Source organism: Cyprinodon tularosa, unplaced genomic scaffold (assembly GCF_016077235.1).
Source record: "Cyprinodon tularosa strain WSP-4 unplaced genomic scaffold, ASM1607723v1 ctg751, whole genome shotgun sequence".
Lineage (NCBI taxonomy): Eukaryota > Metazoa > Chordata > Actinopteri > Cyprinodontiformes > Cyprinodontidae > Cyprinodon > Cyprinodon tularosa.
Window position 1 is genome coordinate 424,971 of NW_024039509.1, and position 22,941 is coordinate 447,911.

General features: G+C 38.1%; 2 protein-coding genes across 2 annotated transcripts; both read left to right on the top strand.

Annotated features, from left to right (window-relative positions):
• The first annotated feature begins 233 nt into the window (after positions 1-233).
• On the top strand, positions 234-4,289 carry pin4 (protein (peptidylprolyl cis/trans isomerase) NIMA-interacting, 4 (parvulin)). Its single transcript, XM_038270147.1, has 5 exons — positions 234-346; positions 1,870-1,916; positions 2,096-2,163; positions 3,334-3,453; positions 3,940-4,289. The coding sequence occupies exons 2-5, from the start codon at positions 1,880-1,882 to the stop codon at positions 4,096-4,098; spliced, it is 384 nt and encodes a 127-aa protein (XP_038126075.1). The 5' UTR covers positions 234-346; positions 1,870-1,879; the 3' UTR covers positions 4,099-4,289.
• A 6,681-nt stretch (positions 4,290-10,970) lies between these two features.
• On the top strand, positions 10,971-22,401 carry faf2 (Fas associated factor family member 2). The gene is made up of 11 exons (XM_038270149.1): positions 10,971-11,101; positions 13,686-13,754; positions 13,846-13,980; positions 14,067-14,143; positions 14,231-14,369; positions 16,041-16,126; positions 16,359-16,450; positions 19,803-19,980; positions 21,143-21,314; positions 21,706-21,849; positions 21,970-22,401. The coding sequence occupies exons 1-11, from the start codon at positions 11,039-11,041 to the stop codon at positions 22,150-22,152; spliced, it is 1,338 nt and encodes a 445-aa protein (XP_038126077.1). The 5' UTR covers positions 10,971-11,038; the 3' UTR covers positions 22,153-22,401.
• Positions 22,402-22,941: the final 540 nt, after the last annotated feature.

A 22,941-nucleotide genomic window follows, 5' to 3' on the forward strand; every position in this document is an offset into this window, starting at 1 on the left:
AATTTTAAAAAGGAAAGAATACGCTTTGATTTAATATAAATCCTTAGAAAGAAGTAAATAGATAAGCGCTATGTAATTATTTTTCCTCATCTTAGATTAATCAACGTAATTAACAGGATTTGAATCTTGAACAAATTTGGTTTTGCTGCCAGTAGTCGTTCGATCCACACTCCATACCAGCTGGTGGCGGTAATGCGCCATTTCGTTACGTGCAGCCCACCAATAGTATCCCATAAAGAAGAAGAAGAAACAGGCCGTAGAAGAAGAATCAAACCATCACCGCGCATGCGTACTACAACACTTGAATCACATTTGCAGATTTTGCTTATATTTTAAACTTACTTTTAGCTCAGAGAATGGCCCGCCGGGGAAAGGGGAGTCGGTCGGATGTGGATGGTCGTTTGGTGCATGGCGCGTGTTTTGAAGCTGCTTATGGAGAAATGTCTTGGGCCGTGAGTAGTGAGGAAACAGGAAGCGATTCTTGTGGGATGGAAGAGGGAAATAGTGACAATGAAGGGTGGAAGATAGCAACATCAAAAAATGAGAAAAAGCGGAAAAAACAGAGATCAGTTCAAGGGGAATCTAGTTCAGAACAATCCAGTGATGATCATTCCATACATTCCACAGCACAACAAAATGAATTCAAAGTCATATTCAAAGTCGTTAATCAGGCAGACTCTTTTACAAATTGGAATCCGGTTCACTTAACAAAAACCATCAATAAACTTGTCGGAGAAGTCAGAGGTGCCAGAATTCTGTACAGTGGAGACCTGCTAATTAACTGCAGAGACAGCGCCCAGCAAGGCAAAGCAATACGGATCAACAAAATTGACGGGATAAGAGTTCAGTGCAGCCTAATGGAGAACAAAAAGATCAGCAGGGGAGTCATTGGAGGAGTTCCTCTAAAAATTTCTGAAAAAGAGATTCTGGAAAACATAAGCGGTGCAAAAGTAAAAGAAGTAAAACGGTTAAAAACAACAAGAAACGGAGAAAGATCTGACAGTTTATCAGTGCTAATTAAATTTGAGGAAGAGCAATTACCAAGCAAAGTATTCATCGGTTACATAAGCTATAATGTCAAAATCTACAATCCTCCACCATTGAGATGTTTCAAATGCCAAAAATTCGGTCACATTGCAGCAGTTTGTAAAGGGAAACAGAGGTGTGGAAGGTGTGCAGGAGAACACGAATATGGTAAATGTGGAAAAGAAGCTATAATAAAATGCTGTAATTGTGGTGGAGAACATACTGCTGCTTATCGCGGCTGTGAAGCAAGCAAAAGGTCTGAGGAAATTAAAAAAATGAAATTTGAGCTCGGAATAACCTACGCTGAAGCTGCAAAAAGGATCCCATCTCAGTCAGAAAAACCCAAACCTACAGTTCAACACACGGCAAATTCCAAACCTCTAGAGAATCAAAAAATTGATGAAGACTCACTTATTGTTAAAAAGACAAATTTTGTTCTTTTCATGGTAGAAGTAATTAATTGTACTGCACAGACAACAAAAAAAAACGGAAAAAATCAAAATAATAGTGAAGGCTGCAGAAAAATATCTGGACATTAAAGATTTGAACTGGGAGATGGTTGGAAGTATGATGGGAGGACCGATGGGACCATCAGAAACTGGCAGAGTTAAGATGACCTAGAGTAAATTAAAAATTATATGGGCAAATGTGATTTAGTATTATGTTGGTTTAAGTTACACAGGTTTTTTTTTTTTTTTTTTTTTTTTTTTTTTTTTTTTTTGGGGGGGGGGGGGGGGGGTGAATCGTTTTCTGTTTTCTTGCTTTACTCCATATCAGTTGGTGGCGGTAATGCACAATTCACAAGTCTGCCAACCGCCATAAAACCCCATAAGAAGAAGAAGAAGCTCAGAGAATGCCACCGAAGGGAAAGGGTGGAAAGGGCGGTAAAGGTTAGTGTCCCATAATGTCCCTGCTGTTCGCATTGTGTTATAAACTGTTACTGTTAGCTGTGGTGGTTAACCTGTAAGTTAGCATGCACTGCTGTCACTCAATGAAAATGTTTACCCAAACATTTCTCCCTATTTCCTCTGCTCCACTCTCTAGTTTAACTTGTGGTGTTTCTGTGTAGGAGCTGCTTCAGGAGGTGCGGACGCTGATAAAAAGGAAAAAGCCCCAAAAGGAGGAACATCTGTTAAGGTACCAGAGGTTTTACCCCCAGCTCTAAAAGCAGAGGGCTAGTATTCAAAGCATTACGGTTATTTTCTGACTGATTATCAGCCTGTTTTATTTCTGGTTCATTAATGTAAACTCCAAAAGTTAGTGTTGTTTCCAAAAAGCCATACATTTATTCTGACATTTGCAGTATGTTTGAAGTTTTTATACTCTTATACGTTCAGCAAACTTATGATTACAATATTAAATTGACATAAAGTAGCACATAATGGGGAAGCAGTAGATTAGAAAGGAATAGAATAATCATTTATTGTCCCAGCGTGGGGAAATGATGTGTTTCAGCAGCAAACCAAGCCAACTTTATTTATAAAGCAATAAAAAAAGGCACTGAAAAAGAGATGCATCATTTAAATTAATTATTTAAGCATAAATCCAATTAAATATCAAATAAAAGAAGAAATAAATTATCCCGGTTAAGTAGCAACATAAAATACACAAAGCAAGTAAGGAAAACATAATAACTGATATTTTATAATGAATTGAAATGGCAAAGTAGTGGTCAAAATCTTTACGTATATTATTAGATGTTTGCTAAATGTGTTTTCTGAGCCTGGTCTCAGTATATGTTATGATTAATAATGAAGTCTTGCGTCATATTTTTATTTAAAGGAAAGTCTAAATGGTGCCTACCCCCTTATAATCTATGGATATGCTCTGTAAATTGTAATTGTTTTCTGTATAGGTCTACTTTATCCAAATGAAACATAACCTTTCATCTCAGACTTTAGGAGGATAGGAGAACTGTATTTAGCCCTAGTGTGACCAGAATTGGGGTTTCTGAAGGAAAAGGAGGACACCTTTTTTCTTTTTCTCGGGGGTTATGAAGTGTCGATTGCTTGGCCGCTGACTGGACCGAACCTCGGCAGCTGCCCATCCTCAGCTGCAGGAGGGGGACTGGGAGGAGGCGGCATGCGGGGGAGAAGCACGGGGGCGCCGGTGTCCAGGCTACCGTCACTTGGTGTTTTGTTTATTTTATTTTTTTTTTTAACCAAAGCTGTATTGATTCACTGTTAAGCTGTATGGAAAAAATGCAGAAAAGTTTGATACTTCTTCAAGCCACTGGACAGTGCTGACCTAACCTCACAGGGTCATTAATGAAGGGTCAAAAAACTCCCCCCATTTTTCTCTCCTCAGGTTCGACACATCCTCTGTGAAAAGCATGGAAAATGCATGGAGGCCATGGAGAAACTCAAAGCTGGAGTTCGATTCAGTGAAGTAGCGTCACAATACAGCGAAGACAAAGCTAGACAGGGAGTAAGTAGGACTGTTTTTGTTTTTTCTAGCTGTGTATTTATTTTTAAAATAAGTTTTTCCAGTAAGTGCTATGCAAACAGCCTTCCTGTAGTTAAGAGTGACTTATTTTTATCTTATTTTCCATCTCATCTGTGCTTGACTGAATTCACAGTGGAGTGAATAAACTGGAACATCACATATTGCAACACAGCAGCTTTTCTGTTGTCACTGTTTACCGGAAAAAATACTCTCAAGTTGAGATGTTGTGAATATGATTAATAGGACTAGGAGGCTTTATGCAGAGCTGGTCTGAGTGATCAAACCGCTGACGGAGTTTTGTTTGTCATCAGCTCACACCTGCATCAGAGACCAAAACTTGTGCGCAGGTTTACTCAGAAAATCAAAGAAAGCATCAATGGAAATTATAAGTGTTAAAAATCAGTGTCTGGTTTTGCGTCATGCTTTTCTTTTAAAATTTCTAATAAGAATTTGTTTCTTCCATGACAGGGTGATCTGGGGTGGATGACCCGTGGGTCCATGGTTGGACCTTTCCAGGAGGCAGCGTTTGCTCTGCCTATCAGTTCGATGGATAAACCCGTCTACACAGATCCACCCGTCAAGACGAAGTTCGGATATCACATCATTATGGTGGAGGGGAAAAAGTAAAACTGGCCACTTCTTTTGTAATATATACCATTAAACTGGGCAGGAATGTTAAGAGAAAAAAGATCTTGTGTGGGATTTTTTCCTGTTAGTCTGTTCAAGTTTGCACTTCTACCCAAGCTCCTTTTTTTTCTCAAAAAAACAAATTTTTTTATTTTACTTTGTCAAAATCTCTTCAATAACATGAAATAAAGAAATGAATAAAACACATTAAATTGAGCAAAGTCTGTGGTACTGTTTTTTTGTGTGAAAAGTGCCAGAAAATATAAATGGCTGTTATACAGAAATACAGAAAAGTTAACTTCAAAATTGCATCTCATTAACCCTTTAAAGCCCGATCCAAGAATAAAAAAAACAAACAGAAAATAACTTTTTTTTTGGTCTGAATTCCTTATTTGGCCTTTTAACAAAATATGTAAAAAGAAAAAACAGAAATACATTTTTGATATTAATAATTTATTACTATGCGATAAGTCAAAATTATTTTTTTGTGTAGTCTTCTACTGGCTGTTATCAGGTATATCTGATTGTGTACAATAGGATTTTGAGCAAAGTTTTTACCATTAAATTATGCAAAAGGTGTCAGATGCAAAACATAGAAACCGTATGTATCAAATACGATACATTTGGCATTATAGGGTTAAATTAGAATATTGTCAAAAAATGTATTTATGTAAAGTAGAAAAGTCTTATTCCATGTGGGAACATTCAGGTGCGTCAGTTGCAAACAGCGATGTTAATGGAAGCAAACAGGTTCACACATCACTGAGAAAATATCAATGATTCAATTTATCTTTATTGTCACAAGAACAACGAAATTTTAAAAAAGTGCCATCGATCGATCAGTGCATATGCGTTAAAACAAAAATAACTGTCACCACCATTTACACATAATATAAGAAATAAATAACAATAACTGATAAAAACACTAATAAGAATAGCACATTCTCAGACATATCATCCATGATGATTAATGGTTATTTTTGGTTGCATTTAGTTTTGTTATTGCTGTCGGGTAAAAACTGTCTCTAAGGCAAAGAGATTTAGCTTTTTATAAGTTAGAATATGAAGTTTAAAATTTCATGAGTATTGAAACTCAGGTGCTGCATGGTGGTGCAGTGGGTAGCACTGTTGCCTGGTAGCAAGACGGTTTTGGGTGTCATTCCCAGTCCGGGGTCTTTCTGCATGGAGTTTGCATGTTCTCCCCTTCCATGCGTGGATCTCTCTCTGGGTACTTCCGGCTTCACAGTCCAAAAACATTATTGTTAGGTTATGCTGGTGAAGATTCGTAGTCATCCAGGTCATAGTCATTCCAAAAAAGTTAAAAAACAAACTACTAGAATTTGTTTCCAAGTTCGACAAGTCGCTTCCAACATTTTTAATTGAAAAAGCTTCCCAGATGAGAAGCGAAATGTCTTCAAACCTGGAAACAAAGTCCAGTGGATTGTTTTTTTTTACTTTTTTGGAATGATTGTTAGGTAATTGGCTTCTCTAAGTTGTCCTTAGGTGTGAATCTATATGTCCATGGTTGTGTGTCTCTGTGTTGCTGTCCACGGTGTACTCCTCCTCTCATCCATTGACTGCTGGAGAAAGGTACGGGCCCCACCGCCACCCTAAGTGGGAGAAGATGGATGGATGAAAAAGTCAGTCCTGTAAAATAATTTCCTTTGATGTGCATTCCTAAATCAGTGCAGTCTGTGGCATGACATGAGTCTGTTGCACTGCTGAGCAAGTAAAGTAATAGGCACTGCATGAAAAGTGGGATTTTCGTCAATATACGGCACTGTAGATTGTCGTGGAACTTCAGGTTAGCGGCAGTTTACGGCAATTTGCAGGCCTTGCCGTAAACTCCCGTAAATTGTCAGAAATTGACGTGGAATTTCTTAGGCAGTGTTCCCCCCATGCCTCCCCCCCATGGAATTCTAGGGGAGGCTTTAACATGTAAATGAACATGCTGTGAGCTATACAAATGCAAACCAGGGTTGCAGGGGGGGTTTTACCCCCCCTGCAACCCTGGGTAAGAAAATCTCTGATACAAAGAGATCAGGTATAGCCTCTTACATTTTAGCTTGAATTGATTTATTTAATTAAAGTATAGAGACCAAAACAGATCTTTAGCTGACAGAGAAATACATTTAGAGCAGTAATTATTTTTTTTTAAATTTGCATTTAAGATAAAAAATAAAATGTTGTCTGTCAATATGCTCAATTCACAATTACTTAAGTGGAAAAGTTTCAAGAAATGATTCTGAGATGATTCACTTTATAACATGGCGCATTATCCTGTTGGAAGTAGCCATCAGAAGATTGGTACACTGTGGTCATAAGGTCATAGGTCAGCATGCTAAATTGGTTTTAAGTGGCCCAAAGTGTGGCAATAAATATCCTCCAAATAGATGGTAGAAATAGATCAGGCCCAGTATAGCCTAATTATAGACTCTTACATTTTAGCTTGAATTGATTTATTTAATTAAAGTACGCTAGATTACTGTGTATGCAAATGTTATGTAAAAGAAAATACACAAAATAATTTACTTCAAAAATTAGTTTTAATCAGAATCAGTTGGCTGTAATGGTTAATTTTTTTTTTTAGATTTCCACTTTTTTTTTTTTTTGTTATTGAATATATAAGAAAACAATAACAATCTCAAACAACAAGTCAATAACAAATATTTCAATACAAGAAGAAATATCACAACTCCTGCTTTTGAAAAATAAAATTAAATGCACAGGCTGGAACAAAGTATAAAATAAAATAAATAAAAATAAATAAAATAATAATAGGGTTTAAAGTAAATTAATCAGTGGGGACTACCAACTGAAATTCTTCAATTAACTCAAACAATTTAATTGCATTTAAATTCTGCATCTTTCTCAGACATCTTTTGAAAAGGGAAAGTTCATTTTTGAGAGCAGAGATTGAGAGGGAGCATTTTGCATAGCGACATTTATGGATATAATACTTTGTTACAATTATTAGAATATTGATTAAAAATTCCTAATTTTTTTTCTTTAATGGATAAACCGAATTGAATGTTTTGCCAGGAAATAAAATCTAAATTTATTGTTTTAGAAGACAGAAAGGTTCGAAGTTGATCCCATAAGTTTAATACTTCTTTACATTCATAAAAAAGATGTTTAGTTGTTTCCAATTGAGTTGTACAAAAGCCACAATTCTCAACATTAAACTTAAATCTCTCTCTTAAAAACTCATTTGAAGGATATATGTTATTTATTATTTTAAATTGTAATTCTTTATATTTAGGAGGAATTGGGAATTTCAAATAATTTGTCCTAATTTTGACTATCATAGATTTCTTAAAATTTTGTTAGAGAGCTGTGCTTTTTGTTCTTCCTGGGTACATATTATTTATAGAATATTGATTCAAAAACTTGTTGTTGCATTTATTATCTCTAATGTCCACCTGCTCAAATTCAATCTTATGGAGACAAACAATTGCAATTGCAAACAATTTATAGGTGCATTACCGCCACCTTCCAGAATGGAGCGACGCGAGCTCTTCTCGCGAGTCCTTCCGTATAACAATGACGTCGTATGTGATTGGAGGAGCCTGATGAGCCTTCGGCCCCATCGTCCAATCACGTGTGAGCTTTTGTGCACTACGACTTCTCGCGAGACCAGCATATTAGCAGACATGTTTGTGTTACTACACTTAGAAGAACTTCATCTCCATTTACCGTGTTTGTATTTTGTTGTTACGTGAACAATGGCTGCACGACGTCTCGCGTTCAACTCGCCTCCAACTGCTCTTAGTCCACAACTTTCGGCCAGCCCGCAGACTGACGAGAAGAAACTGCTGATTGATATCAGCGGACTGTCTCGTCAGCTTGCCCAACATACTGCCGACATGAATGAACGCCTCACTCAGCTGGAGAATTCGATGCGCTCCAGGTTGTAGTCCATAGAGGACAAGATGGCGGCTCTGCAGTCGAGCAACTTTGCAGGATATACGAACTCGAGGAAGAGAAGACGGGTGCACAACGCCACGCTAGCGGTAAATATATGTTCGATTACTGGTAGCTATGCTAAAAGCAGCCTAGCTTAGCTAGGCAAGCTAAAGACAACCTAGCCTAGCTAGGTAAGCTAAAAGCAGCCTAGCCTAAAGCTTTATTAAAGTGTATTTTTTGTGATTCACAGGAAACAATATGCCGTCTTAACAACTCGGAAACTAATTGCAGGCGCTATGAACCGGAGCAGGGGTAAGGTTTAAAGAATATGCGGTAAAAGGACATGGATACGGATTGATACCGACCATAGCTGTACTTTTTTTTTTTTTTCACAGACTACAGTCGCCTCACAATGAGGCGGTGACCTCCTATTTGCTCGGATTTGCACGATGTTGATAAAGACGACATTGTGTGTAAGTGACTTGTTTTAATGTTTTCTCCTTCCTTGTTACTGTGACTTGCGTTTGATTTTTTTTTTATTCATACCACTCTCATTTAATTGTTTTCCAGCTGCCTGTAAGACGTATTATGAGACGGTATGCAGGAGCTTCAGATACACGCTGCTAGCCAGCACGCTGCGTGCGGAGGCCGCCAGGCTATCTGCTCGTAGTCGGGCCAGAAGAAAGAGGGTAAGACTTTATTTGGTGACTATTTTTCAGGTGCATTGATAGATGTGTTGTGTCCATATGCAGTGCGCTGATTCATTGTTTTTTTTTCAGCTGCTGAAGGCGAGGCAGAGTGTGCTATCAGATGAGGAAATGGAACTCTGTAAGTCCGCCACCGTCGACCTCATGTCCGACGAAGAAGATGGCGTCGTCGGCGGTGTCTCTGGATGGATTGTACGGTCGCCGCCATTTCGTAGGCCGGATCTCACTGAACTCTGTGTTAAGCTGCAGTCCCGGTTAGAAGCGATGCCGAAGTACAGGGCCACGCACAGTAGGCGTCTGCACATCGGACCTGCCTCGGAGGGAATGCTGCCTGTTACCTCCAACCCCGAGGAAGCAAACGGACCGTTCACGGAGTTGTAATTTTTAGATACGCATGTGTTTGGATACGCGTTGTATATAGTTGTGTGTGTTTTAATAAAGCTCTTTCTTTGCATAAACAGCTTCCTGGCAAATCTTCATTTCCTGTATAAATTCATTCATGTCCTTGATGGTAGCATAATAATTGTGTAGTAGTGTAGGATAACATAAATACACAGCATATGAATGAATAAATATATGAATGAATAAATATATGAATATATATATATATATATATATATGAATGAATAAATATATATATGAATAAATATATATATGAATAAATATATATGTAAATATATATATATATATATATATATATATATATATATATATATATATATATATATATATATATAATATATATGCCAACCAATCACGAGCGACTTTACTTGTTTAAAAGGAAGCGGTTCCGTCCAATACTCAGTAAGAAAATTAAAGCCTGGCGTGGCCACGTGTGGTTTTGCTGCCAATCACGAGCGATTTCACTTGTTTGAGAATAGTGGTTTCAGCCAATACTGAGAAGGTTATTCAAGCCAGACCTGGCCAGCCGCGCGGGTTTGCTGCATTCATATGCTAATTAGGGCCATTAGTACAGCTGATCGCTCTCCACATACGTCAGAGTCCGTTTCCGACAATTTGTGGCACGACAAACGCGGACAAGCACGGGTTGCAAATTGTCGGAAACTGACGAAAATCAGGCAGATCTGCGGGAGTTTACGGGGGTTTACGGGGACGAAAATCTCACTTTTCATGCAGTGAGGAGCCTTCAGCTTTTATGCATTATTGTTTACAGTTTCTCAATTATCCTCTATAGAGTTGGACTGTTTGCTGTTCAATCCAGCAAAGTGAAACAATTTTTAAAACTGATATTGGTAGCAAGTCAGACTTGTGGTTTCAAGAAACCCTCTTAAATTAATACTGGATTTAAAAAAAAAAGAAAAGGGATTTGTGCCTCTCAAATCCTCATTCAAACATCGGGCCCCTGATTTTGAAATGTGTGGATGGTTTGAGACCTAGACTTATTATTCTATAGGCTAAACAACCTTTTCTTTATTCATGTTTTTCCTTTTAATTGTGGGTGTAAGCCCCTGAAAAAAATACTAACCAGTTATTGGTGGTTATAGGCCTGTTTATCAGTGTATTAAATTGGTTAACTGATAAGTTTTCACAATATTTTTCTGTTTTAATATAAACCTTTGTTGAATTCTAAATCCCAATGAAATGTATAAATATAGATAAATACGGAGTTTATGTATGAGCTATATTGGAACTGACTGAAATCTTAAAAGCCTGGGTTCACAGGCAGGTCTTCTTATTGTGTAATCAGAACCTGCACACTTTGATCAGGATGACTCATCAAATCTTATATAATCACCAAAAACAATCTAGCTGCTATTATTCAAGAATGACACACAAAAAAAGTAAAAATAAAACTATGGATCAGAATCTTTTTATTTTTCCTTCTGAAATTGGAAACAAAAATTGTACAAAATAGCTCAATGTCCAAAAATTGAACTATTGCCTTTCTAAACTTTTAGAAATTTTGTTTTTAAGTAGTATAATTAATAAATATGATGTCATAATAATTAAAACAAAACACACAATTTGGTGAAAAACAGTGTCAGTGTAAACTAGATAAAGCTCAGAATGTACCTAGAAAAAGAAAAGTCTAATTAATGCGCAGTTTACCATCATCATCATCATCATCATCATCATCATCATCATCATCATCATCATCATCATCATCATCATCATCATCATCATCATCATCATCATTTAAAAAAAAAGCTAAACTGAACCCGGTTATCGGATCAGGCGGGATGTTGTAATACACATTCCACAGCGCTAGGTGGCAGATGCGTTCGGAGCGCGCGGCAGTGCAGCCAGCAGCAGCAGGAAAAGACGGTTGACGTTCTTACGCCTGGCTGGGTGATTGGCGAGGTAAGATGGCGGCGCCAGAGGAGCCAGAATTATCCCAGGCGCAGACCGAAAAACTCCTTCAATTTCAGGTACACTGTCAAAAATCCTCATTAACATGCTTCCATTTAAAATCCCATATGCTGATGTGCTTCCACAGATAGCTGATCGCGGTGAACAGGTCGTCATATTGAATGAAAAGCCTTTTTTTTGTCACACACTCAACTTCGATTACGATCCCCCAACGGCAACTGGAGGCAGGGCTACCAAAAGGAGCTAAGCTAACCAACAAGTTAGCAGACTTTGTGGGACGTGGCTGGGCTAAAATAGCCTTATATAAATGAAATAGCGTTTTAGACGCGTACTCTATCGACCTCTATTAGTCAAAAAAATAATTCTTTCGGCCGTTGGCTTCGTTAATCTTGGATTGTGTCTCCAGTTAACGTTGGCTGCTTAACATTTGCTAAGTCAACATTAGCACAGCTGTCATCCTGACTGTCACAGAAGTTTCAGGACTTCTCAGTGTTTCTCAATTGTTTATTTAACATTTTAGGAAGCGGCAGTGAGACGTGTTGATGCAGTGTTACCTTGTTAGTCTGATGCGTGTTTAGCTGGCGGTTATTGTTCTATCTATGTTTTAAAAAAATACATTTAATCCTGTTCTACTCCAGATAATTACTTTGTATTACTTTCAACATTTTTCTAACCTGTTGTGTAAGTTAACCACATGCTTTCATCTTGGTTGGACAAATGTTGGAGCTGATTTTAGGTTGATTTTTATTTTTGCTGCCTAGATTACTTAAAAAAAAATATTGTTTGCAATCTTTCTGAGTAATGTATTAAAATCCAGGGTTTTCTTACCTTATTTATGTAAGGCCAATTCAGGAAATCTCACTTTACTGAAAAGGATCAAACCCTTTTACATATCCCAAAATATATTATCAGATCAAACCAACATAAAATACAACCTTAGCTTAAGTTAAATTGGTTATCTTTTTTTTTTTTTTTACATGTACCAAATATGGTTGGGGCGATACAACAATTTTAATATTAATATTGAGCCCATGTGAATTTAAAAAAGCAATTGGTTAAAGCCGTAAATCATATCTGAAATTAAAAACTACATGGACTTAACTTAATCTACTTCTGCAACAAAATCAGATTACATCAGTTAAATAATTGTGTAAATAAATAACAACACTATAACATAATTTGACAGGATTTATAGATTGTTGGAGGCAGTATTCTTTTATTACACAGATATTCCAGAAATCTAAAATTAACAAAAGCATAAATATGCAAACAAAACTTGCCTTTAGTATTGATACCATGCTATATAGTAGCCTATTATACCTGGATACGGCTTTTGAGTATCATCACTTGGTAGAGTATTGGTACTTTGATAACCCTAGTTTTGCATATATTTATATTTTTAAGTTTTGTCTTGCTGGCTAAATTAAGCTATCTAATTTTTTATAGTGATTTATTTTGTTTTTATGACTTATATTCTCAAAATATTTGTATTGATTGATTTTTTTTTTTTATGGTAAAGTTATCTTACATTATGAGTATTGACTGAATGTCAACACTGATTTTTGGCATTTTTAGGCTGAGTACAGTGTATATTATATATATCTAAATATGTTTTTCTTTTATAAAGTCATTATAAAAGGCATCTCTGAGACATTTTTGACCAACAGCTCATAGAAAAACATGAGAAATGGCTGAGAAATAGTCTGTTGGCATGTATAAATGTATAATTCTAACTTAAACCATCTCAGTATTAACAATACCTTCTCATCATACCTCTTTTAAAAAAATCTCGATAGATTTAAAGTCTCGATGGATCGCCCAGCATTAGTCAGCTTTTTGATAAAAACCTTTAATGGATACCAAGATCTCTAAAAACTTGAAATATTAGCTAACCATAATTACCATAACTGCATATAAAGAAGTCATTTAAAATCATAAATGTATTGCTTAACTGAAGACATTAAAATTGCATGAAATCTTTGAAATACTTAATTACTAAATTACTTGTTGTAATCCTCATTTATTCTGTTTAAATGTCATTTTTCATAAAAAAAAAGAAATGGAGTTTGACTTTGAAACAAAAAGGCATTTAAATGTCTTTAAATTAAAGCAATTGGCTAGAAATTATTCCCCTTATTTAATGGCTGCAGACATTATGTTGGAAAATTAAGGTTGCATTCATTTATCTGGTTATTTTATGTTTTGTATTTAGGTAGTAAAAAGCACAATATGGAGGGTTTTTTCAGATAGTAAAAAAAGCTTAAATTCTACTTCAGAAAAATCAAGACGCTTCCAGAAAATCCGGTTAAGGATGTTTTCCTTCAAGGCATAATCTGCAATTCTCTAAACTGTAACCTGAAAAGGCGGATCAGCTGTTCTTAAGAAGGTAGCATTGTCACCAACCTAGTATGCAGACATGAGGAAAGTAACTTGTTTAGCTTAAGCTAAGGTATCTATTTATAAAAGCAGCAGCACTTAAGTTATTGACTCAAACTATATGGAAAACTGTTTATTCACATTTGGAGTTGAAGTCCATTCGGTTAAAAACGTTTGAGGGGAAAAAATGCGATTATTTCTCAAAGGAAATATAAAACAAAGCATTCCTGTTTTCACTCCTTCTGACTTTCTGTTTATGTCCAACAGGATTTAACGGGGTTGGAATCAATGGACCAATGCCGCCGAACATTAGAGCAGCACAATTGGAACATAGAGGTAAAGTCGAGTGAACCGACATGTGATTGTTCTCATTTGACTTTTCTATGCTGAAGAACCATTCTGATGGGTTTGCATGGATGTGTTGCAGGCTGCAGTGCAGGACAGACTTAATGAGCAGGAAGGAGTTCCTAGTGTGTTTAACCCTCCACCATCCAGACCTCTTCAGGTCAACACAGCAGACCATAGAGTATATAGTTACATCGTCTCCAGGCCTCAACCCAGGGTGCATCTTTTGGATCAAAAAATAAAGGAAAATGCTCATTTGTTTGTTTTAAGATGCAAAAGAGTTAATCAGTGCTTCTTTTTCAGGGCTTACTAGGATGGGGTTACTATTTGATTATGCTACCATTCAGATTTACGTATTACACACTTCTGGACATATTCAGGTAATTTTAGTGTTTTTTTTAATTTTTTTTTTAGATTTCATAAATCTAAAAGGGAATGTTTACCGATGCGCTTTTCTTTGTTTGAAGGTACGCGCTGCGATTCATCAGACCAGACCCTCGCGCCCGAGTGACGGACCCTGTAGGGGACGTCGTGTCCTTCATTCATAGCTTTGAGGAAAAGTACGGTCGGTCACACCCGGTGTTTTACCAGGGGACCTACAGCCAGGTGAGTCTGTATGTGTTTAAAGGGAAACAGGAACGCTCATGAACGTAAGACGTGACATAAAATCTAATGCTTTGATGGTGAATGAATGAATAAGAAATTTATTACAGACAATTTTTTGACAAACAACAATAAATAACAATAAATGAATCAATAAAAAATACACATAAAAGACACTAGTTAACATCAACCAAACTAACTAAATTCACCTGAACATAAATACTAGGGTGGGAATGGTTCACAAAATCCACGGTTCGGTTCACGGTTTCGTGGTCACAGTTTTCGGTACGGTATATGTTGATTGTTGCACCGAAATCCCATAAAAATTAATGAAAAAATCCCATAAAAATGAATGAATTGTAATTATTTTTAATGATCCGCAGAAACCCTGGATCTTTTCCACATGTTTTGCTGCTTTGAATTTAATCATCTGGCGCATGCTCTCTACGATCTCCAAGGAACTCAGAGCAAAGCGGACAGGAGCCACAGCGGAGGCTGTAGGCTTTGCTTTGTGCAGGCAGTCTGGAGCGCAGCGGGGCGGAGCGCTGACGGAGTATGTGGGGTTTCGGGGTTAGCATGACATGTTGGTCATGTTGCTGTTAGCATAAACAAAACGTGTTGCACAATGCTTGCACACTGTTGCCCTTTTATCCACAACTTTCTTTCCACCGTCATCGTAGGTCACTCTAAATGCAAAGTGGTCCCATACAGCAGACCTATAAAGTGCTGCTGGCGCGTCTTCCAACTCCTGTTCTTTCCCACTCGCCATACCCACACAATTCTCCACAACAACTGATTTTTTTCTGCTACGCTGCTTCGCTTCTTCTTCTTCTTGCTTACTACTGGTGGTTGGCTTTGAGTGTAAACGCTTCGCCTATGAGAAAAAGGAGCAGCGCATGAACCGAACACAACACACGGGAACCGAACCGAGACAGTCGAACCGAACGGTTCAGACGGTTTTCATAAACCGTTCCATCCCTAATAAATACCCTCCATCAGATAAACCTGTTGGTATGTACATTGATTAATGAGAATTTTCTGAAAAGGGGTATGAAGAAGTAAAACTTATTTTTCATCTTCCCTTTCCCTCCAATTGCCCTTAAATTGACTTAAAGTCGAGGAGCCTTCCAGTAGTGATGGTGAAATGAAGCCTCATGAGGCATCGAACCGTTTGGCCAAATTGCTTCGATCCCCACAGTTCATGAAGCTTCATGTGAACATGTCTCCACCTACTGGTGGAGTGTAGAACTACAGTTAGTAATATAATATAATGTTTTTTTCCCCCCCAAGTTCCTTTGAAATTGTTAATTGTGTGTATAATAAAATCTTTTGTAAGTTTCACACAATCTTTTGTGTGTAAAATGTCTTAGAAGAGAACAATTTAGGGAGGCTGTTTTCTGCCATTTTAGTGGAATAATGTCAAGCAAACAGTGAAATTGCTTGTGAAAATGATGAGCAAAATGAAAGGTGTTGGTCATTTTTATTGAAACATACTAGTTTTTCCACAGTTTTTGCTTTTAATCGGGTTGGAAGTTATGTGTTCAACCAATGCTTTGGCTAAACCAACCTCACCATCTCATAACATCACTACCTTCCAGTTAAACTTGTTTTTGTCCAATATTCACTCACACACATACAAAAAAAGGTAATGGTGTTTTATTGTAACTCTTGCAGGCACTGAATGATGCCAAACGGGAGCTCCGCTACCTATTAGTGTACCTGCATGGAGATGATCACCAGGACACTGATGAGTTTTGCCGGTATGATAATTATTCTGAAGTCAACAGTTGCTGATATCTGTAATGAATACCATCATGGAAACACTTTACAAGGAAGGTTCACTCTGTCTTTTTTTTCTTCTGATGGTTATAATCGCTAAAGTTTTGGCGTCTTTGTAAAAATAAGGAATTAATCATTTTGAAAGCTAAGATATGCATACAAAATGTTGTTCCACTTAAGGTCTAAATGTTTTCTCTCTGATGTTTCTCTTAGCTCCACACTATGTTCGGAAGAGGTGATTACGTTTATCAACACCAGAATGCTCTTCTGGGCATGTTCAACCAGCAAACCAGAGGGTTACAGAGGTATGTCAGCACAGAGCCTTTATTGATAGAAGTCATTGAGTTCATGAAGCACAGATGAGGAAGAGTGGGAAACCTATCGTCATCTGAATATTTACAGTTATTAGAATTGCAAGGTTTTCTAATATCATTCAATTAAGTTATTATGGATTAATGTGGGACCATTATTTGATCCTATAAGAACCGGATCTCTGTTGTCCATTTCTATTTAAAGGAATCCACTGCTAGTTAAACTTGATTTCATTTTCCTATTAACTTGGAAATTACCATTTATAATGCATCCATCCATCCATTTTCCATCAAGCTTATCCCAAGTGAGTTTATGAGGGGTGCTGGTGCCCATCTCCAGCTGTCTATGGGTGAGAGGCGGGGTCCACCCTGGACCGGTCGCCAGGGCAACACAGAGACAAACAGAACAAACAACCATTAACACACACACTCACCCCTAAGGGGAATGTAGAGAAGCCAATTATCTGTCAAAACAGTGATGTTTTTGGACTGGGAGGAAGCCGTAGTACCCAGAGAGAACCCACGCATGCACAGGGAGAACATGCAAACTCCATGCAAAAAGACTCCGGTCCGGAAATCAAACCTGGAACCTTCTTGCTGCAAGGCAGCAGTGCTAACCACCGTGCCACTGAGCAGCGCGCCATTTGTAACATGTAAATGTATGTATGCACCATTTGTGCTGCTTAAAAACATAATTATTATATTTTTCACCCATGGCGACCGCCATTTTTTTGCCTGAGCAGTGCATGCTGGTTAGATGATGTGGTTAGGTCTGACTGGACTGCATAGCTCCCCATCTGGGTTAGCATCTCATAGCAGGAGCTGCACAAACATCTTCTTCTTTAGCCAACTCCCTTTAATCCTCCTTATCTTCGTAACTTCTGTGATTTCTATGTTCTCATCGGTTCCATGGACTCCAGTTAAAACTGAAAAGGTTTTATTGTTACACATTAAGGATTTTTACCACTTGCCCTGTGGGCAAGTGACTTTCACATTTCATTTGCCCAGAAACAATCTTTACTTGCCCAGTATTATGTTTGATAAATATAGTTCCTAATATTAATTTTTGTATATATATCAATGAAACATGTTTGTTTTTTAAATGTTTTTTTTGTAATTCAGTAAGTTTCCAGGTTCCTGGTGTGCTTATGCATGCGTCAGATAATGAACTCAAGCCTACATTATCGTGTTAACATGCTTTTCAATCCTTCCTGCACATTCTTTTCAAACTAAACTTTGCTTTAAACTGTTGTGTGTAGGGATGCACGATATAATCGGCCCCCTATCGGTATCAGCCTTAAAACTGAATATCGGACATCGGCCACCCCACCGATATTTAACCCCATATTTGATCAGCTTCTGAGTTTCTAAAGTCTTAAAAAAAAAAAAAAAATACTACTTCTTCTTCTTCCTCAAAAACCTATTTTTACAGACTTAAAAACTTCTAAAGACAAGGGAAAAAATATTGATAAATTAAAATATCACAATATCTTCATATGCTGATATATTGCCATTTAAAAACACCTTATCAATCTCTTTTACTAATGAAATATTGCTATATGTCATCGTTATGCTATGAAATCCCCCGAAAATTCACGAAATTTTGCCATATTTTTATATGTTGATATATTGACGCGGTATCGATCTTTTTTACTAACAAAATCTCACAAGAATTTGCAAAATATCACGAGAGTTTGTAACAGAACGATGAAATTTCACAAGATTTTGAAAGTAAAATAGATCGATACCGCATTTTTAATAATCAATTTGATATCAGCATATGAAAATATATTTGAGTATATTATTTTTCAAAGTGTCAGAAATGGATAACAAAACTGCTATTTTCAATGACTACTTATTTTTGTCCAGCTTTAACATCGGTATCGATATCGGTTATCGGCCAAAATCCCAATATCGTGCATCCCTAGTTGTGTGCTTGGAAAATTATAAATTGTAATGTTAAAAATCTAAAAAAAAACTTGACAGGTTAAAAACTTACACTACTACTGCTCACCAATTTAACATGTTTAGCTCTATAACATTTAAATGCATCTCTCCAATGTCTAAAAGAAAAACATTTAATGAACATTTTTTTATGTATAACCACTGTATAGAAGACTGCCATATGATAGAAATATTTACACTGTGTGCATACAATAATTATTATTATCTTCCTAATACCTGACTGATCATTTTTAATCTAGCGTGTATTATAGTATAGATTAAATTCATCATCCAGCTGCTGCTCTGCATTCTCTCCCCAAGAGCTGAATCACTAGCCTCGTGAGACCATCCTGATTTCGCAAGCTTTCAAGGTTTCACTTACTAATCAGTCTGGAGACTCTCGGTTGAAGAAAATTAGGAGCCGTTCACCAAACGAACGTCCAATCAGCGTTGGCTTTGAGGCGGGTTGAGGTGTGACGCAACGAGAAGCGCGACAGTTCAGTCTAAAGAACATGGCGGCTTCAGCCGATGAAACTAGCGCTAGCGTGGCTATCGAGCAAGTTTTATCGGAATTACAGAGTATTTCTTCACTGAAAGAAGAGCAAAACACTGCTCTGGAGGCTTTTCTCAGAGGAAAAGATGTTTTTGCTCTTCTCCCGACTGGTTTCGGCAACAGTTTGATCTATCAATTGGCTCCTCTTCGTCGTCGCTCTGTTAGTACGTCATATGCTTCGTTCATCTGATTGGTTTATTTGGCCCGTCTATCACCAACATAGGCCAATCAGCTAACCAGTATTTTCGCCCTTTCCCAAAATTACTTCAATGGAAGGTTTCCAGATGGATACGCGGAACAAATCCATCTGGCGGAGTCAAATTACTGACTCATGCCATCTAGTGGAAAATCACGCGGCTTTTTCAAATCACGCGAGAATGTGTACAATACAACAAAGATGGCGCCGGCAACGCTTGTAGGTCGTTTTCAGCGAATGTCGTGATTTTAAAATAATTTTGAGTGATAAATTTTTTTTTTTGCGATCATTGCACTTGCGCGGCGGGCAAATGCAATGAAATTTGTACTCTGCCAACAATAAAAACTATTTGCCCCGGGCGTTCGGGCGATGGTTATCATAGAGCCCTGACATTGCTAGCACCATAGAACTTAGCAAATGTCATTTACCCAGAATGCATTGCAATGTAAACATGGCAATTTTGTGTGAAAATATAACTAAACAGCAAACGGTTTGTTTTTTTTTACTGTTGTTTTAAGATGGAAAATTAATACTTCTCCAATAAAGTCTCTTGTTTCATTTAATCCTGGATCCCTTTAAAGGTTCAACGTGTTTCTTTCAGTTGTTTAAAGCAGAACCGTTGAACGAGTAAAATGTGTTTTGGTCTGTTTTAGTGTCCCAGGCATTGCGGGAGAACACCTACCCGTTCTTGGCCATGATAATGCTGAAGGATCACAAGATGACAGTGGTGGGCAGACTGGAGGGCGTCATCCAGCCAGAAGACCTCACCAATCAGCTTACATTCATCATGGAAGCCAACCAAACATATCTGATGTCAGAGCGTCTGGAACGGTACTACAACCGTCTGCTTTGAATTTTAAAACTTCCTCTCACATTTAACAGGAAGTGGATCTATTCTCGTAGTGTGTGTTCACAATTTCAGTTCCATTGTGTTTAGAAAAGGGAATAGGAGAGCTGATTGAACCGTATGCTCTCTGGGAGGATCCATTCTTGGAAAACTTATTAAAGACAGTTGTGAGTTGGCAACGCCCCACAGTGCTCTCCTCCTTTCTGCTCCTGTCATCCATTTTACATCACCATTTCCCAACATTTGCAGCATTTAAGGAAGGGTGTGATATTTATAGATCTAGTGTAACAGATGGTTTATGTTTTAGATGCATCATTCATGATAGAAAAGTTTCACAAAAGGATCAGATTGAGCAACATCTCTGTGCTCACTTCAAGCTTCCTGTTATCTCGCTCTTTATCTGAAGTAGTAGGCTTGGAATCCTGAAGTTCTGAGTTCGAAACCCGCTCCAACAGACTGCCACTCCGGGTCCCTGAGCAAAGACCCTTAACCCCACTCTGCTTCCTAAGGGGATGCTTTAAAAAGAACAGTTTTCTGTCTGGAATCTTCTTACATTTATGTATTTTCTCTAACTTACATTTGAAGTTGTTTTCCTTCAGTAACATCCTTTGTTGTTGATCTTTTAACTATTGTTATTGTTATACATTTTTTCTAAGGTCCACATTTGTGTGACCGTTTCTCTATAATCTTTTTGCTGCTGCAAACACAACAATTTCTACATTGTGGGACAATAAAGGGATTTTCTATTCTAACTTCCACAATGAGCAGTGTTATCAAAACCTACTACTGCTTAACTACATATAGAGTTGGCTGAATGCTGGTTAAAGACCACCTGTTTCCCAGTCAGGATAGTCGAGCTGGAAAACAGTGGATTACTAATTGGATGGTTTCAAAAAAGGTCAATTTGTTTATATGTTTGTGTGATATATACACACAAGCACACACACAGCCTGGTGGTATGGGCGTAGAGCTTGGAATCCTGAGTGTTTGAGTTCGAAACCCACTGCCACTCTCTGAGCCCTCCGATTGCTCCAATGGCGCCCCACGATGGCAGCCTTCTGCTCCGCAAAGGGATGGGTTAAATGCAGAGGTAAATTTCTCCAATGTGAGATCAATAAAGTTCTATTATTATTATGTCTATTTCAGAGAGGAGAGGAACCAGACCCAAGTCCTGAGGCAGCAGCAGGATGAGGCCTACCTGGCCTCCCTCCGCGCCGATCAAGAGAAAGAGAGAAAGAAACGAGAGGAGATAGAGCAGCGGAAGCAAGAGGAAGAGAAGGTCCGACAAAGTGCTCTGGCAGAGGAAAGGAGGCGAAGGGTGAGTCACTTTACTTCTTTTATTGTATTGAAACACTGGAGATCGACCCATACGGGTTTTTAGGAACAATACAGATTTCAACGTCAGTAAATCGGGATACCTGCCGCCAATTTTCTTCCTCCCTTTACATGGAAAAAAGTGACATGACGACAATTGTTACAAAAATATCAGGTTAAACAAAAACAGTTTTACTCATAAATCAATGGAAGGAGCAGCTCTGCATGTCCGTCGCTTTACCTAAAGGCATGGCTGCTGAGTGCACTAATAAATCGGCCCATCTCGATACAAAGAAAAAAAACTGGAATATTGTACGGCCCTTTTTCCCATCTATCTCTAGAAACTGCTCTGCAGTCCTATGCTGTCTTTAATTTCTAATCCATAATGTCTACAGACACTGGAGGAGGAGAAGGAGAGGAAGTCGGAGTGTCTTCCTCCAGAGCCGCCGGCCGATGATCCAGAAAGTGTCAAAATAGTGTTTAAGCTGCCGAATGACACGAGAGTAGAAAGACGATTCCTGTTTGGTCAGTCTCTGTCGGTGAGTAGCATTTGGCCTATTTAACATAAAAATCAGCAGAGATCACCAGTGGTAAAGAAATCTTTCTAGTTGTGAGCTTTGGGTTGTTGGCGTATTCGCTCAGCTGTTCTCCTCTTGCAGGTAATACACGACTTCCTTTTCTCTTTGAAAGAAACTCCAGAGAAGTTCCACATAGCTACAAACTTCCCCCGCCGAGTCCTGCCCTGCCTTCCAACCGAGGAGCAGTCCAACCCACCCACTCTGAAAGAGGCGGGACTCAGCCGCTCCGAGGTCCTTTTTGTTCAGGACCTGACGGACGATTAATAAATGACATACCTCTTCCAAGTGGAAACGCATTTCCCCCCTAACACCCTCCCAGTTTGTTGTTTTTTTAAATTTTTTTTTTTTTGATATTTTGTCAAATGGCCATAATGCTTAAGGAATCATTGAGATAAAACCTTCTCCTGGAAAATGAAACCATCCTGCATCCAGTCCACCTTTAGCTTTTTACAGGGTTCCCCAAAAGTCTGGAAAGTCTTAAATTTTATCCAATAAATATTTCTTCAAGTTGTTCCTTGAACTCATTTTATGTTAAAAACACCTTTTCCATCGTCTTTATAGCTGCCATCAATCCTCCCTCCTCAACTATAACAGTAGCTTATTGATGCCTGCTGACATTCACTAAAGCAGTAGCATAACTTTGTTCACATCCGTCTATTTTAATGATCGTTGGGCTACTAGTGGGGGCTGTTTTTTTTATTATATTACAGCAGATGCAGCATGGAGACGATTTGATTTCCACGAATGTGAACGCCTTGGCTGTTTCTGTTACTCCTGTTTGGTCCGTTCGTCCCATTTTGCAAACGGTATTTTTGACAAGCACAACCACAACCAAATCTATCCATTGAGTTGAGTGCAGAGGGGATTCTCAGTTCACATTCTGAGGGGGGGGGGGGGGGGGGGCGGACACCTTGCAGAGGGAAGATGGTCGGATCGGGGCAGAAAAGAAATACGGGAACCCTGTTTGGAACGAGCCATTACCTGTACATAAGTCCAATATTTAACATCCCCAAATTGACCTTATTGTTTCATTTTGTTTTGACTCAGTCTGTC